At 35.3% G+C, this 18,836-nt stretch overlaps 2 protein-coding genes across 5 annotated transcripts in view; one reads left to right on the top strand and one right to left on the bottom strand.

The window, feature by feature from the left end:
• LOC129911692 (regulating synaptic membrane exocytosis protein 1) overlaps positions 1 to 18,836 on the top strand; it is a 247,748-nt gene that overhangs the window by 84,889 nt on the left and 144,023 nt on the right. The window lies entirely within an intron of this gene.
• On the bottom strand, positions 11,898 to 16,996 carry LOC129909417 (uncharacterized). Its single transcript, XM_055986503.1, has 2 exons — positions 13,298 to 16,996; positions 11,898 to 12,197 (listed from the first exon to the last, which is right to left on the bottom strand). The coding sequence occupies exons 1-2, from the start codon at positions 16,994 to 16,996 to the stop codon at positions 11,898 to 11,900; spliced, it is 3,999 nt and encodes a 1,332-aa protein (XP_055842478.1).

The raw sequence follows: 18,836 nt of genomic DNA, 5'->3' as shown, positions 1-18,836 counted from the left end.
AACTATATTCTATTTGAAACCAACAACGTGTGTTGGCTACCCACGACCACACGTTGTATGATTATAACCGCGAAAATAACATTTTATACGCGTCCTAGTTTTTGTAGAAATAATAAATAAAAAGAACAAGAACAGAGAACAGGGATGGATTAGGAACTTAATAGATTAAATATTTGCATGAGCATTTTGTTTTGGTTTTTTTAAATAAAGTTTGAGACACTGACTTGCTTTTTCTCAATCTCTATAGTTGACATTTTATAATTGAAATGGGTGAAAAACCAGGGAGGGGGAGTACCTACTTCAAGGAACAACTTAATGCAGAGAAAGTCCCGTTGATCGTTTTTGTGAAGTATCCTTCGAATTATTGTTTAATTTAACTGCACTAGTTTTGTCGGACAAAATTCTCGTTTTTTCTCTTCTTGTATTTATTATAAATCAACTCACTTCATTTATCTCGGAATAATACGAACTTGCAAACTTTTGTCGCAGAATTTTTTTTGGCACACTTGATGGATTTAAAACCTAGCCAAGTAGGACAAGTGAGTCCATAATAATAGAACGTGATGAACCAAAAATTGTCTGCCACTTTTTATAATATTTTTAAAGAAATCATTTTTGATTTTAAACACAAAATAATACACTTTTCGACGAAAAAAAAAAGGGTGTGTGTACACATGTACACGCGACTGAAGTTATACTTCTCATTCAGTATATGTAAATGAATTTCATTTGATATTTTTAATTTCTATTATGAAGTAATTAATCCACACTTAGTTTTTTTTACATTTTTATCAAGTGAACAATAAATTAATTCTTTCATCCTCCTTGCGTCCATGTAGTTTTCAATTTATTCTGTGAAATTTACTCATGTTGTGCGGTTCAGAACGTACGTATATGTTTAACGAAAGTAAATAAATTGAGCATAAAATGTTCGATATGGTAATTTTATGAGAATTGTGTGTGCTTCAGCACTAGTAGTAGCAATATGGAACTTGCAGGGTTGCTACAAAGCTCAAAAGTGAGCTGAGCTCAGCTCACAGCTCAGCTCAAATTTTGATCTAGCTCACTTTTGAGCTATGTACCATAACTCCAGCTCATTTGAGTTGAGCTGAAAGTGAGCTGAGCTGATGGTTGAGCTGAGCTGATGGTTGAGCTGAGCTGTTGGGTGAGCTGAGCTGTCGGTGAGCTGAGCTGTTGGGTGAGCTAAGGTAAAGTGAGCTGAGCTGAGCTGTGATAGGTGAGAGGATACATAGATTTTTATTTGGAAAGTATAATGAAATATGAAGATATTTTAAACTTTTATAAAACACCATAGCTTAAGATGTTTGGTTCTAGTTATTAATGGAATTATTTTAACACATGGATATTTTTATAAATAAAACAGATAATTTTTCGTGATCTTTTTTCTTGGTTTTTTTAGTAGTAAATATATTTCTATTTTTTTAGTAAAATATTTCTTTTTTTATCATAAAAAAAAATTAAGGTACAATCCGGTTTTTCGACTTTTTTCAAAATTCCGAGAAAACCGCGTTTGAAAGTTGGGGTAAATTTTTTTTTTCGAAAAATCCCCGAATCTTTGAACGCTCCTGGAAGCTAAACCGCTTGAGAGCAATTTTTGGGAGTGATGCCAAATGATAGCTTGTGTCATGGGCCTACGCTTTGCTCATTATCAGATTTTTAAAAAATCGCCTTCCATGTTAAACCGCCACATCGAGCCTATTTTTTCAGAATCGTGCCTATTTTTTTTTTTACTTTTAAGTTCTCCCGGTTTGAGAACTCGTAGACCTACAGGGATGGGAGTTGTACCCAAATGTAGGTTAGAGTCCCCGCTACCTTTTGGCATCAAACAAATTTTTTTCATTTTCTTCAAAATTCCGCGATATAGGCGTTGGAAGTTGGGCGCGCGAAAAAACTTCTGAAAGCTGAACGCTTTGATCTTGAGACAGGGGAGTGGTGCTATATGAAAGCTTATATTCTCAGCTACCCGATAGTGGTATAATCCGGTTTTTCGATTTTCTTCAAAATTCCGAGAAAATCGCCTTTGAAAGTTGGGGTAAATTTTTTTTTCGAAAAATCCCTGAATCTTTGAACGCTCCTAGAAGCTAAACCGCTTGAGAGCAATTTTTGGGAGTGATGCCAAATGATAGCTTGTGTCATGGGCCTACGCTTTGCACACTGTCAGATTTTTAAAAAATCGCCTTCCATGTTAAACCGCCACATCATGCCTATTTTTTCAGAATCGTGCCTATTTTTTTTTTTGCTTTTAGGTTCTCCCGGTTTGAGAACTCGTAGACCTACAGGGATGGGAGTTGTACCCAAATGTAGGTTAGAGTCCCCGCTACCTTTTGGCATCAAACAAATTTTTTTCATTTTCTTCAAAATTCCGCGATATAGGCGTTGGAAGTTGGGCGCGCGAAAAAACTTCTGGGAGCTGAACGCTTTGATCTTGAGACAGGGGAGTGGTGCTATATGAAAGCTTATATTCTCAGCTACCCGATAGTGGTATAATCTGGTTTTTCGATTTTTTTCAAAATTCCGAGAAAATCGCCTTTGAAAGTTGGGGTAAAATTTTTTTTCGAAAAATCCCTGAATCTTTGAACGCTCCTAGAAGCTAAACCGCTTGAGAGCAATTTTTGGGAGTGATGCCAAATGATAGCTTGTGTCATGGGCCTACGCTTTGCACATTATCAGATTTTTTAAAAAATCGCCTTCCATGTTAAACCACCACATCGAGCCTATTTTTTCAGAATCGTGCCTATTTTTTTTTTTACTTTTAAGTTCTCCCGGTTTGAGAACTCGTAGACCTACAGGGATGGGAGTTGTACCCAAATGTAGGTTAGAGTCCCCGCTACCTTTTGGCATCAAACAAATTTTTTTCATTTTCTTCAAAATTCCGCGATATAGGCGTTGGAAGTTGGGCGCGCGAAAAAACTTCTGAAAGCTGAACGCTTTGATCTTGAGACAGGGGAGTGGTGCTATATGAAAGCTTATATTCTCAGCTACCCGATAGTGGTATAATCCGGTTTTTCGATTTTCTTCAAAATTCCGAGAAAATCGCCTTTGAAAGTTGGGGTAAATTTTTTTTTCGAAAAATCCCTGAATCTTTGAACGCTCCTAGAAGCTAAACCGCTTGAGAGCAATTTTTGGGAGTGATGCCAAATGATAGCTTGTGTCATGGGCCTACGCTTTGCACACTGTCAGATTTTTAAAAAATCGCCTTCCATGTTAAACCGCCACATCATGCCTATTTTTTCAGAATCGTGCCTATTTTTTTTTTTGCTTTTAGGTTCTCCCGGTTTGAGAACTCGTAGACCTACAGGGATGGGAGTTGTACCCAAATGTAGGTTAGAGTCCCCGCTACCTTTTGGCATCAAACAAATTTTTTTCATTTTCTTCAAAATTCCGCGATATAGGCGTTGGAAGTTGGGCGCGCGAAAAAACTTCTGGGAGCTGAACGCTTTGATCTTGAGACAGGGGAGTGGTGCTATATGAAAGCTTATATTCTCAGCTACCCGATAGTGGTATAATCTGGTTTTTCGATTTTTTTCAAAATTCCGAGAAAATCGCCTTTGAAAGTTGGGGTAAAATTTTTTTTCGAAAAATCCCTGAATCTTTGAACGCTCCTAGAAGCTAAACCGCTTGAGAGCAATTTTTGGGAGTGATGCCAAATGATAGCTTGTGTCATGGGCCTACGCTTTGCACATTATCAGATTTTTTAAAAAATCGCCTTCCATGTTAAACCACCACATCGAGCCTATTTTTTCAGAATCGTGCCTATTTTTTTTTTTACTTTTAAGTTCTCCCGGTTTGAGAACTCGTAGACCTACAGGGATGGGAGTTGTACCCAAATGTAGGTTAGAGTCCCCGCTACCTTTTGGCATCAAACAAATTTTTTTCATTTTCTTCAAAATTCCGCGATATAGGCGTTGGAAGTTGGGCGCGCGAAAAAACTTCTGAAAGCTGAACGCTTTGATCTTGAGACAGGGGAGTGGTGCTATATGAAAGCTTATATTCTCAGCTACCCGATAGTGGTATAATCCGGTTTTTCGATTTTCTTCAAAATTCCGAGAAAATCGCCTTTGAAAGTTGGGGTAAATTTTTTTTTCGAAAAATCCCTGAATCTTTGAACGCTCCTAGAAGCTAAACCGCTTGAGAGCAATTTTTGGGAGTGATGCCAAATGATAGCTTGTGTCATGGGCCTACGCTTTGCACACTGTCAGATTTTTAAAAAATCGCCTTCCATGTTAAACCGCCACATCATGCCTATTTTTTCAGAATCGTGCCTATTTTTTTTTTTGCTTTTAGGTTCTCCCGGTTTGAGAACTCGTAGACCTACAGGGATGGGAGTTGTACCCAAATGTAGGTTAGAGTCCCCGCTACCTTTTGGCATCAAACAAATTTTTTTCATTTTCTTCAAAATTCCGCGATATAGGCGTTGGAAGTTGGGCGCGCGAAAAAACTTCTGAAAGCTGAACGCTTTGATCTTGAGACAGGGGAGTGGTGCTATATGAAAGCTTATATTCTCAGCTACCCGATAGTGGTATAATCCGGTTTTTCGATTTTCTTCAAAATTCCGAGAAAATCGCCTTTGAAAGTTGGGGTAAATTTTTTTTTCGAAAAATCCCTGAATCTTTGAACGCTCCTAGAAGCTAAACCGCTTGAGAGCAATTTTTGGGAGTGATGCCAAATGATAGCTTGTGTCATGGGCCTACGCTTTGCACACTGTCAGATTTTTAAAAAATCGCCTTCCATGTTAAACCGCCACATCATGCCTATTTTTTCAGAATCGTGCCTATTTTTTTTTTTGCTTTTAGGTTCTCCCGGTTTGAGAACGCGTGGACCTACAGGGATGGGAGTTGGACCCAAATGTAGGTTAGAGTCAACGCTACCTTTTGGCATCAAAATTTTTTTTTTTTTCATTTTCTTCAAATTCCGAGATATAGGCGTTGGAAGTTGGGGGCGCTCACTTTCAGCTCAGCTCAAATGAGCTGAGCTATGGTACCTATCTCAAAAGTGAGGTAGCTCAAATTTGAGCTGAGCTGAAATGTGAGCTTTTTGCAACCCTGGCAACTTGCCACATGGAAATTACCACATGCAACTTGCTACACGCAACTTGCCACATGCAACTTACCACACGCAACTTGCCACATGTAGCTTGCCACATGCAACTTGCCACACGCAACTTGCCACATACAACTTGCCACATGCAACTTGCCACATGCAACTGGCCACATACAACTTGCTACATGCAACTTGCCACATGAAACATGTAACTTGCAACGTGTTGTGTGTCTTATGTTTGCCGTACTGCGGCGTACTGCATTTTTAAATACTAAAGTACTGCCTACTCTAAAGGTGAAACGACAGCCCTGCTACCCAGGGTGATCGCGTCATAATCCCTTTGACATTCTTGTCAAAAAGTAAATTTTCATACTCACCCTCCCATAAGAAGTATAACTTCAAAAAACGCACACAAGAATACCCTTTTTCACTATTTTGACAGAACTTCCAGCCGCAAGAAATTCTTTGAGCAATATTTCTCAGAAAATAAAAAAAAGTCATGAAAACACAATTTGGGCTGAAAATGTTCACATTTGTTTTTTGTTTATTTCAAAAATTGGACAGGAATTTTTTATTTTCCAAATTGTAATAGGTAACATTTTTGAAACAAATTTATTTCTTCAAAGGATATACAAAAATACAATTTCTCAAATCAACGAACTTAGTATCTTTTATAAAAATACATTTCGGCCATTCCAAAGTAAGAGAGAGGACATATTGACGCTTGTTTCCAGTTGATCTCGCTAGAGAATCAATCTATTTTCTTTAAACTTGGTGAGGCTAAACGGACCATCATATCGATTTTGTTGAAGTTTCATGAAAAAACTAATTAACTAAACAAAATTATTCAAAGTTAAAGACGCTAAAGCTAGAACTACATCAAAACACAAAGGGAAAAAATTACATAAAATTTTTAAATTTTCAAGTATTTAAAATTTTTAAATGTCAAATTAGCCCAGACAAATAAGTAAATCAAATCGCATTTTTTGCGGGACAAATTATTTTTCATGGACTGTCCGTCGTCGTCCTCGTCGTTTTTGTAAAAATTGAGCTTTCAAATAAAAAAACGATTTACCAACCTCTTTTGCAAGATGGCGACTGCTCCCGACATCCTATCATCCCAACAAATTGACTTTTTTTGGAAATGACATGAACCCAAACCCATTCCATGAAAAAAATTTGTCCCGTAAGAAATGCGATTTCATGCCCATATTTTGACTAATTTGCCTGGGCATCAATAAAAATTTGTTTTTGTTTTTTAGTTCTTTTGTATTCATTTTTTTTTCTTTTGTGTTTTGATTTGTACCAATTTATCAAAATCTTAAACGAAAATTTCATACTATATAATTCAATTTAAATACCCCTTTTTTAAAAATTGATTTTTTTGTATCAAAATCCTTGAAACCGTTTTTGAAAAAAATACAATACCTCGGATATATTAAATGGAAACTAACTCTTTTAAGCGCGAAATCTAGAAAATCTAGTTTTAAAAATTCCATGTGTCAGGTGAACGCCCTACTAACAATTTTGCTTCTATAATGCTTTACAGAAGCAACAATTACATCTGTAAAAAAATACGCCACAGTAAACGGGAGAGTTTAGTCTTTGACAATTGTTAAACAAATCGTTGCCGCTGCGTTAAAAAATATACAGTGTTTTTATAGTTCAAATGATAAGCAAAGAGTGGAGTTTCCAACTTTCTGTTACTTGAAGAAAAATTTTAGCTATTAAAATACAAATAACATTTTTCTTCAAGACTAAAATAAATTGTCTGTAGTGACAGAATAATAAAAACTTTATAAGGTTTAAAGATTTTTTTGTATTAATGTAATTTTCATATGCTCATCCAGGCCAAAGACCAAAAGTTTACCTGAATATTGGTTGACTTGAACATCTTAACGTAACGGCTTTTGATTCGTTTAAAGACAATTTAAAAAATTTCTTAAAGTGTTTGCATGTAGAAAAAGTATTAAATATAGTAAGAGCATGATTTGTATAGTTACAGCCTTATTTATTAGACTTCACTAAACAGCTCTAAACGGCTGCATAGTTATACAATACATAAAGTTTTATGTAGCCTTTATGCAACGTTACATAAATTTCTATTTATTAAACATTTTCCTAGCCATTATTGTTATGCTAGGTTTGTGTCCAAATAAGTACTAAAAATGGAAATTAGTACGACAAACAACTCCATCTGTCGACAAAATAACTCCATCTGATTCAAAAATAAACAAAAAAAAATAAACAAAAACGTGGGCGAAAGTTCTCAATGTCATATGTAGAAGAAAATCTCTAAAAAAAAAAAACACATTTCATTTGTTTTTGCTTGACAACAAATTGTTCATAAGATTGGATTAGAAAATGTATTTTCCGTCGGCTTTTTTGGTTCACATGTATGAAAATGTAGACATAAATTCTATGGAATAAGAAAAAGATGAAGGGGTACACATATGAATTTATAAGTACTGCGGCCAAAATTTCTCGTAAATCATATCAGGAACAAATCTCCAAATTCCTTATTTTTTGATTTAGTTGACTTCAAGTTCTTTATTTAATTGGAAATGTAATCCAAAAAATAAATTCTTCAATGAAAAAAATATATACAAATATTGATATTTTTTTCTTTTTCTGAAAATTATTTGATGTTCAAATGACATTTAAGCAAAATATATTCTTATTCAGGCTCTAAACAACCTAAAAACTCGTTTAGCTTATACAACTTCTATTAAACGTTGCTCAAAGTTTATAAATAACAATTTTCTGTTTAAAGACATTAGAAAGAGTACATAATGCTATGTACTGTCTATGATGAGTTTATAAATAGGGCTGTTAATGTATTAAAATATTAAAAATCTCGATTTGCCTGTAGGTACATGACAAACAAGAAAAGAATATCCAATCATTTTTATATTATCTTTGTACGTGTTTAATATTCTTAATTAGCTATGCCAAATTCTTTTTTAAAAACCGTTTTAGGTAAACAAAACATCGCACATCAGATTTTCAAAAAGCTAAAATGTGAGTTAGAGTTAAAATTGTAAAAACGCGTAGGTATATAAAAACTCTCGAAAATCATTATGATGTTCTGAGTTAAACATTCCAACCTGGTTACCAAAACATTTTTATGTGGCCTGTTGGTTTGAATGTTTTCTCTTCTTAGATAACTTTAATAAATAGTTACCACATTTTTGAAACTTGATCAATCCGCCCTCGATACATAACATTTAAATGTTCACTTTTGGAAAATTTTCACAATGCCTGCTAGTACTATTATAGATGTCCCGAAAATTGCATTTCATTAGGCATTGATTGATGGCCACTGGGGCAAAAATTTGTTCTGATAACTAGAGTATACTTGTTTGAAATAGCTCACATGCCAGCCATATCTACTTCAAAGGACACAAAACAAAACAGCAAAAAAAAAAAAAAACAATGCATCCTTGTGTGCAAATAAAATATAAATGTGCTATGCAAACCACACGCAGAACCGATAGAGATAAGCATTTTTTGTTCTGTTTGTATCTGCTGAAAAAGCAAACACAAGGAATAAAATTGAAAATGATATGGTTATCCTTTGAGCAACAGCAGCAGTTGCATCAGATTTTGTTGCACAGACACGATAGTCTGTTCTCTGTTGTAGGATGAAATAGATTCGATGACAAAGTTGAATTATTATTTTTTTTATAGCATCAAGGCAGGGAGAGAGAAATAGATGAAGAGCAAAGGCAATCATTCTTAGTATACACAATGTTGAATGAAGGATTTTGTTACAAAAAAAAAATTAAAATAGTTTTGACAAACAAATATAGGCGACTCGCGTGGACACGATTTTCTTCACACGTGGTGATTTCGATTTTGAATTGAACCTAATGCCTGTTAGATTGAAGCCTGCTCCACTATTTTTGTAAGAGATAATAATCCCTATAACAACACTTCCACCAACTCATTTTTATATACATACACTGCCGCTCATCTGAATAGGTTCACATTTTAGTTCATTTTACATTTGGCCTGTCTTGGTACTTAATGCAATGGCACATCTTTTTTATGTATGTAACAAGAGAACATCTTTATGCGCTTAGTTTAGCAGAAAAAAAATTGTCTTGGGGCCTACAGTTCTTCTCACACGGTAGCTAGACCAAATTTAGTCATAAAATCAAGCATATTTTTTTGCTCATCTGAATAGGTTCAAAAGCAAAAATGTTAATAAATGATGAGTTGCATGGGTCTGTTGGACTCAAAATTGTGTCTGTCAATTAATCTGATTGTGTATAACCTGTAAGGATGAAAACGGGTCGTGAAAAATCTTTAGGCGCGGAAAAAATGTGGAAAATAAAAGAAGCCTTTGAATTAGACCGAAACCAACGATGCATTGGGACAAAAACAAACACAAGTTAAAATTTAGTAAACAGTTATTTGCGCAATATCCAAGGGTATAGAAACAACATTAAAAGTCGATGTAACTCAGTCACAACATGGGTCGATAGATGTGCAATGATCAGAATAGCATGACTTCGAGCTAAAAATTAAGCTGAAAACCGGTATAAAATGCGATTTAACGACGGAAAAACGGGTTGTCAGAAGTGGTAAACATTTGAGGAGAACAAAACTTCGCAAAAATTATCACTTTACAAACCACGAACAGAAACTCATCTCCAATAAAAAAAAAATTGTCCTGAAAGTCGAATTTGCAACCGGTGATTTTTCAAAGGAAAAAAAAAAATGAATTAAGTGGGCCCTGAGGGCTAAATTCCTATTTTTATGAGCTTCGTAGAGAGAAGCATTATTTTAAGGTGTCTACATAACTGTGAAGGCAGTGTCATTAAGTGCAAAGCTATTTCTTCATACAAAACTTTTGATCTGCAATTTCAAACAGAGTTTTTTTTACTATTGGAGGTGAGTTTCTGTTCGTGGTTTGTAAAGTGATAATTTTTGCGAAGTTTTGTTCTCCTCAAATGTTTACCACTTCTGACAACCCGTTTTTCCGTCGTTAAATCGCATTTTATACCGGTTTTCAGCTTAATTTTTAGCTCGAAGTCATGCTATTCTGATCATTGCACATCTATCGACCCATGTTGTGACTGAGTTACATCGACTTTTAATGTTGTTTCTATACCCTTGGATATTGCGCAAATAACTGTTTACTAAATTTTAACTTGTGTTTGTTTTTGTCCCAATGCATCGTTGGTTTCGGTCTAATTCAAAGGCTTCTTTTATTTTCCACATTTTTTCCGCGCCTAAAGATTTTTCACGACCCGTTTTCATCCTTACAGGTTATACACAATCAGATTAATTGACAGACACAATTTTGAGTCCAACAGACCCATGCAACTCATCATTTATTAACATTTTTGCTTTTGAACCTATTCAGATGAGCCAAAAAATATGCTTGATTTTATGACTAAATTTGGTCTAGCTACCGTGTGAGAAGAACGGTAGGCCCCAAGACAATTTTTTTCTGCTAAACTAAGCGCATAAAGATGTTCTCTTGTTACATACATAAAAAAGATGTGCCATTGCATTAAGTACCAAGACAGGCCAAATGTAAAATGAACTAAAATGTGAACCTATTCAGATGAGCGGCAGTGTATATATATATATTAAGAAATGTACCTGTAAGAATAAAAACAAGTCCTTGTCTTAATAATAAATCAACTTCCATTTTATTACGAACAAAAGTCCTTACCTTTGGAAATTAGGTTTTTGCTAATACCCATGGCAAACACAAAAAGACCTTAGAACGTGACATAGTCCTCAACACAATTAAAAGAAAAAAGATACATCAAATTATATTTTCTGAGCTCCAGTAACAACCACTCTAGCTATATAAAGTATAGAGCAAAATTTACGGTCTATTACTATGATGGTGGCTCTGTGGTTTCAATTTGAGTTTCACATTTTTGCCGCTAAAGCAATTACTGGTCGTGTCTTGTAATTATGTAAACACAAAGAAGAGTAATGTGATACCGCCCAAACCCTTTTAATTTTTTTGATCAGGGCTGTACAATATTTTGCCTGCGGGCAACAAGTGAAATACGATTATGTGCTTTACTTTATGGATTGGAACGGTTCGGATTAATGGTTAACAAACTAAAGAACTAAAAATAATATAAAATATTACTTCAAGGCAGAAATTCTTTTTGAATATTAAGCTCTTAACCCCATCGGATGATGTGTTGCTGACATCTTTAATCCCAGCTACTGAACCTATCTTGTTGCAAATAGTAACGCAATAACTTTACATTTATAAACTTTTGATCTGGTACAGTCAATTTTAAAAAATCTTTGTATTTTTTTATAAAAAAAATGTGCACTATTTTACAGGGGAGGCCTGAGCTACTACGGTAAACAATAAAAAAAAAAATAAAATATTATTTTAAAATAAACCACCAAATCGACGGCAACAGTTTGGCTATCATAATAATTGGTGAGGTTCGATAAAGTGCTTGTTCAATAATAAATCATGGATTGTATTTTAAATGTTTGATTTGTTTAGGTAGTTTGTATTTTATGTAGAAATAGACAGTAAAAAAATGTTTGTGTAAGTTTCAATATAATTATTTAATTGAATGATACTTATAATGTTAGGTGTGATCTCCGTGATGGTCCAAAATGAAAAAGAAAGATCTTAACAAAATTACAATAGAATTTACCAAAGCGAAAAAAGAGCACAAAGCAAAATTAAAGATCAAAACAAGTTACAGTTCGTTTTCGGAGTAAATTACTCTCTTGTTTCCAATTAAATTGAGTGGAATTAAAAATAAGGTTTAGGTTTAGAATTCATAGGGTATTATTTTATATGTTGGGCACTTTGTGCACATAGTCTCAAACATTCAGCCCCCCCTGGAAGACTCCGGTCTTTCAGTTTTTGGCAAAGGAGCTATTTTTACTATTGGGCGTGTATAATTTCCAAATTGTGTTCGCACGGTTACAACTCTGCATCTATCGTCTTCACCAGGATGTGTGTTGATTATGCGGCCAAGAATCCATTTAGACGGAGGCAAATTAGGTTCCTTGAGCAAAATTATGTCATCTATTTGTAAGTTGGGTTGGAACTTCTTCCACTTGGGTCGATTTTGTAGAGACGTCAGATATTCGTGGTGCCACCGCTTCCAAAACCCTTGCATCAATGTCTGTAAAAGATACCAGTTAGTTTGCTTTGAAATATTTAAATTAATAAGATCTGGTTGAGGGATTGCAGAGTACGATTCTCCTATCATAAAGTGGGAGGGAGATAAGGCTGTGGGTTCGTAGTCTGAAGTTTGCCACATAGGGCGCGAATTAAGGAGGCACTCGATTTTAGCAAGCAGAGTATACATTTCTTCATATGTTAGTCTATTTTCTCCGATTACACGTTTAAGGTGGTTCTTTTTGCGCCATGGAAGTTTGTTGCGTTATCACTCCATATCTCTGAAGGCTTTCCGCGACGTGACACGAACCGATCTAAAGCCAAGAGAAACGCGTTTGAAGAAAGATCTCCGACAAGTTCAATATGTATACCTCTAGTAACGAAACATACAAAAATAGCTATGTATGCCTTTATAAACTTTGGATTTCGCCCATGAGCTAAACGCAAAGTTATAGGGCCTGCATAGTCACAACCAACTTTGCTAAAGGGACGCGAAAATCGTACCCGCTCAACTGGAAGATCACTCATGAATTGAGTAGATGATGTCTTGCGCTGCCTAAAGCATTTAACACAATCATGTATTGTTTTTCGCAACAAGTTTCTGCACCCAATGATGTGATAGTTTTGTTTAAGTATTGTAAACACTAGAGATACACCGGCATGGAGATAATGAGTGTGAGTGTATTCAACGATTAATTTTGTTACTCGATGCGATTTGCATAAGATTATAGGATGCTTTTCATTGAAAGATAAGTCCGAGTAAGAAAGGCGACCACCAACGCGAAGCACATTATTTTGATCGAGGAACGGAGACAGGGATATAAGCTTACTACGCGACGGCAGCTCTTTAAAATTGTTAAGAATTTCAATTTCAGACGAAAAAGTTGAGTTCTGAGCACATTTAATTAAACGAGTTTTTGATTCCGCGATTTCTTCTGTAGTTAGATAATTACAATCATTAGCTTTTGGTAAATGGAGATAGTTTCTTATAAAACGAAATATGTAGGCTAGTACGCGCACCGATTTTATCCAATTAGATGACTTTGCGATGATTTCCTGTAGTATTTTATCTCGAATTTTATATTTTATATTGGACACAAATACCTGAACATTATTTGATTTACGTTCCTCTAATTGATCTGCACATATATCTTGTATACCATACTGTGATAGTGGCCATTCACTAGATTCTTTGCTGAGCCAAGCTGGACCATTCCACCACATGCTAAAAGACGTTAAGGTTTGTGGTGAGATTCCACGGGATGCAACGTCAGCTGGATTACATTCAGACCTTACATGATTCCATGCTTTTCGAGGAATTGACGATAAAATTTCTGATGTTCGATTGCCTATGAAAACAGACCATTTTTTGGGGGTTGCAGATAACCAATGCAAAACGATTGCGGAATCTGTCCACGCAAATACTCTTAGATCATCAGCCTGTAAAGATAGTTTTATTTTATTAATTAGGTGTGTTAGTAGCAAAGCTCCACATAGCTCGAGCCTAGGAAGAGAAAGAATTTTAATGGGTGCGACCCTGGTCTTGGCGGCCACCAAAGACACAGAAATACCTCCACTTAGGCTTATACTACGGCAATACACTACAGCTCCATAGGCATCCAAAGAAGCATCGCAAAAGGCATGTAGTTCACAATTTACTTTGTTGGTCCATATGATTCTAGGGACAGAAATAGACTCGATGAGATGAAGCTGATCTCGAATGGTAGTCCAACGAAGTGCCATTTCCTCCGGAACCTGGTCGTCCCAGCCCAACTTTTCTCGCCAAAGGTCTTGAAAGAATATCTTGATTGCGATTATAACCGGTGCAACAAATCCAAGTGGGTCAAAAATTCTTGAAGCATCTGAAAGTATTCCGCGTTTTGTACAGTTTAGTTTGTTAGGAAATTTGACCTTGTACGTGAAAGAATCCTTTGATGGACACCACTGCAACCCAAGCACCTTAACCATATTAGAATCTTCGAATTCAATTGGCGACATCTGTCGTTGATCTTCTGGTAGTGATAGTAGAAGAGGCCAGCAGTTTGTGGTCCATTTGCGAAGGTTGAAACCGGCGCTATGGAGCACATCTACCAGTTCTTTTTGAAGAGAAATCAATTCGTCAACACAGTCAGCACCGGTTATTATATCATCAACGTAAAAATCGTTTAAAATAATCGAACTAACGCGTGGGTTACTTTCAGCGACGTCTAATGCGAGTTGTTTGAGAGTTCGTACTGCCAAAAAAGGAGCAGCTGAAGTACCATACGTTACCGTCAAAAGCTTAAAATGTTTAATAGGGTCTTCAGGATTGTCACGCCAAATAATCCGCTGAAAATTTGTGTGCTTAGGGGAAATCCAGATTTGGCGGTACATCTTTTCGATGTCCCCTGTAATTGTATATGAATGACGACGAGATCTTAGGCAGATAGAAAATATGTCCCGCTGAATTGTGGGGCCAACGAGAAGTGATTCATTCAAAGACGAGGTGCCGCTGTGATTCAGTTTAGCAGAACCATCAAACACCACGCGCACCTTGGTTGTGGTGCTATCTTCTTTTATAACTGGGTGATGTGGCAAATAATAATGTGGCGTTGATTTTTGTAGTTCATTTGGTGGAATTTCTTCCATATGACCAAGCGATATATATTCTTCTATAAATTTTGAATACGATGTTTTCAGATTTGGATCAGATAAGAATCTGCGTTCGATAGAAAATAGTCGATTTAATGCCAACCGAAGTGAACCTTCTTCATTAAGAATAACATTATTTTTAAATGGTAACTCAACCATGTATTTTCCATCTTCATGACGTCTGTGTGTTGAAGCAAAATGCTCTTCAGCTTGTTGCTCTTCAACCGATAGAAATGGTTCATAATTAACCTCTTCTAGTCGAAAAAAGCGTTCCAAATCGACATGTTGCGAGTAGTCTAATCGAGTGCAAAATGACCTTACTGCCTTATCTCGTGAATCTTGCTGCTGATAGCTTCCAGCTATCACCCAGCCGAATATAGTCGGAATTGATTTAGGACCCCCTGTAACTATTGCTTCAGATGGTCCGTTAATAATGCTAAACACTTTATCTGATCCAATCAAAATGTCTATTGGGCCAGGAATATTGAAGGCTGGATCTGCTAGGTTCATGGAAAATATTTTAGTGAAATCGATATTTGTTATTTCAGTTGATGGAAGCAACGATGTCAACTTTGTAATGACGTAACAATCGATGTCAATATTATTTGAATCATGTGTGGAATGTATAGTCAGGTTTACCAGACCGTTAGTAACACCTGCCGAAGTAGATGCGACTCCCAAAATAGGAATACGTATTCGTTTCCGAGAGAGCCCTAGTCGTTGAACACATTGTTCAGTCACGAAGGAAACTTGGGATCCTGTATCAAGTAGTACACGAATATTTTGATAAACTCCTTGCTTATCACGAGTTCTAACCACAGCAGTAGGAAGAATAGTACTTGTATGATGATTGGCTTCAAGAGAATGGTTAATTACAATGGGATCAATAGTATCCTGTCGTGGTGACGAAGAAGGAGGAGATTGCTTTTCATCCTGATTAGAACTTGTATTTGAATGTGACGTGTTTGCGTTTTGTATAGGATGTACTAGAGTGTGATGACGAGTAGAGCACATCTTACATCGAAAGTTAGAATGACATTTGTTGGAAGGATGACCTGATCGAAGACAGTTAAAGCATAAAGACTTTTCCTTAACGAATTTACGGCGTGCATCCACCGATAAGCCCATAAATGCCTTACAAGAAGGAAGAAGATGGTCTTCTTGACATTTGGGACACCCTATTTTGGTTTCCACCAAGTGTGTCCGAACACTACTTTGAGCCTTGTTGGTTGTTTTAGAAGAACGAGTTACAGGTAACGTATAGCATGATTCAAGGCAGCTACAGCGGTTTTCCAAAAATTCAAGAAATTTGCTAATAGTACATTCATCGTTTGAACCGATTTCTTCTGCCCATGCCTGTTTTGTTTCGTGGTCTACTTTTTGTAGCAAAATAAAAATAAGCCAAGGATCTCTCGACTCAGAACCAAGTGCCTTTAAACCTCGTATGGTCTCGTCAGCCCCATCTGTCAGTTTTCGAAGAGACTGCACGTTGTTAGAACTACACGATTGCAACGAAATAAACGATTGTATGAACGATTGAATAATTAAATGTTTCTTGTCGAACCGCGCCTCAAGTTTATCCCACGCTTCTAAATAATTATTCTCGGAACATGAAATATGTTTAATTAGGTTTGCTGCATCTCCACCCAAAAAAGATTTTAGATACTGAAACTTTTGAGTTGCAGTAATCGAAGTGTTACGATCAATTGTTCCAGTAAAAAGATCCCTGAAACCAGGCCAGTCTTTGTAATCACCATAAAATGTAGGAATTTTACACTCTGGCAATTTGACAGTTTTGGGGTTAACTTGATTTGCATCTAATTTTTTTAGAATTGAAGCTTGCTGAGACGCTAATGTATCACCTAACGATTGATCTGTTATAGAACTAGACTTTGAGAGATTGCGAATTGAATTTTGTATTAAAGCATAAGCCTGACAGTACTTATCTTCGTACTCGGCAAACTCTTCCTCTGGATCTACAAACGCTTCGTCATCGCAAAATTCATACAAGCTATCCTGGTGAGTTGTGAAATTAGACCAGGCGTCCGTAAGCCGAGTCATATGAATTTCCAACAAATCGATTGATGTGGAATCATCGATTGTCAATGCGAATGATAATGCCCTAGTTATTCCCGCCTTGGCATGGCCACATCTCACTTTAACTATGTTCATTTTTATAGTCTATGTAATGCAATTTTTTGTAAAAAAATTCAAAAAGAAATAAATTTGATTTATATTTAATAACCGATCATCAAATCAAAATGTTCATAAAAAGTTTATAAAGAGTTCATGCAAGAAAAAAAAACACATGCATTGGATTAATCATGCCATAGATTACCAATCGAATATCAGTGGTATTTTACCGTTTGATTTTGCAAAAATTTTGTATCAAAAAATGTTTGGGTGTATGTTCTCATGCACATGCAGTGATAATAAAACCACAAAAATTTATATGATATTCATGAAATTCATACGTATTCAGCTAACAGTAAATTGTAGGTACAATTGATTTAATTTTTAGCATTAAAATGTTCACAATCACTTCCTAAATTCAATTTTAATCCGGCTCGAAGGACCAGAAAATGTTCAATAATAAATCATGGATTGTATTTTAAATGTTTGATTTGTTTAGGTAGTTTGTATTTTATGTAGAAATAGACAGTAAAAAAATGTTTGTGTAAGTTTCAATATAATTATTTAATTGAATGATACTTATAATGTTAGGTGTGATCTCCGTGATGGTCCAAAATGAAAAAGAAAGATCTTAACAAAATTACAATAGAATTTACCAAAGCGAAAAAAGAGCACAAAGCAAAATTAAAGATCAAAACAAGTTACAGTTCGTTTTCGGAGTAAATTACTCTCTTGTTTCCAATTAAATTGAGTGGAATTAAAAATAAGGTTTAGGTTTAGAATTCATAGGGTATTATTTTATATGTTGGGCACTTTGTGCACATAGTCTCAAACAGTGCTTTTTATGTTTGGTTACTAATTATGATGTAATACATCAGGCTAATTGATGGTCTGGTAGGTTAAAACAATTTTATTAACTTGTTCTTGCGAATTCCTATGTTTTAGTTTTAACTTTAGTAATATTATGCATTTAGTGCCCCGTTGAATATAGCATTAAAATAGAAGTAGTAAATTGTGCACTTTGTGTTGATAGCATGATTTTTACTTGTGATAGGTATATAGGTTCTATAGGGCAAGTTTAGGATTCGTAAAAACAATCGAACGAAAACAACTACTTAACATGACATTACGATGATGGAGAATGCCAAAAAAGTGGGTCCGGCAATTCCGTCTGTCTGTTTGTATATACCTCGAGCTGCAGGTTAAGCAAGTGAGTTAGTTGGGTTAAAGAGTTAGCAGTTTTTGGTGATTCCCTAGAGGGGAAATTGAAAGTTTTTTTATGACCAAAACTAACGGTACCTGCCATATAACGGAAATAGAAAAGTTAATTTTTTTCAAAAAACAGCTCTAACGATTTTGATTAAAATTTTTAAGAGCTAACTTTTTAAATGAAAAAATATTTTTTGTACTGTTATTAACGGTACCTGCCATAGAACGGCTTTTTTTTGGTTTCTGAATATCTCGTAAAAAGCATGTACAACATCAACCCGATTTTTATATGCAAAAGGGTTTAAGTAAAGGCAAAATTTTAGTAAATTTTCAAAAAACATTTTTAAAAAATATTTCAAATTTTTTTTTGAAAAATCAATTATTTGAAAACGGGTCGGTGAAAAAATTTTAAATTTCGTTTTTATGTGTAAATTTATTATTTCTTCAAAATGGCATTTCCATCTGTTTGCTGGTCTGTGTATATCTATTTCAAACTACAGCCTAAATAACTAATGCGATTTTTTTTTAACTTGTTAGCTTATACATACATAAGTTCTGCAAAATTGTCGAAATTGAAATTTTGAAGTTATAAATGGTAGGTACTTGCCTTTCTTTTTCGTAAACGATTCAACCGATTTTAACGAAATCGATATTTATACAAAAGCGTATT

The sequence above is a fragment of the Episyrphus balteatus genome, chromosome 2 (assembly GCF_945859705.1).
Source record: "Episyrphus balteatus chromosome 2, idEpiBalt1.1, whole genome shotgun sequence".
NCBI lineage: Eukaryota > Metazoa > Arthropoda > Insecta > Diptera > Syrphidae > Episyrphus > Episyrphus balteatus.
This window is presented reverse-complemented; position numbering and strand designations above follow the sequence as displayed.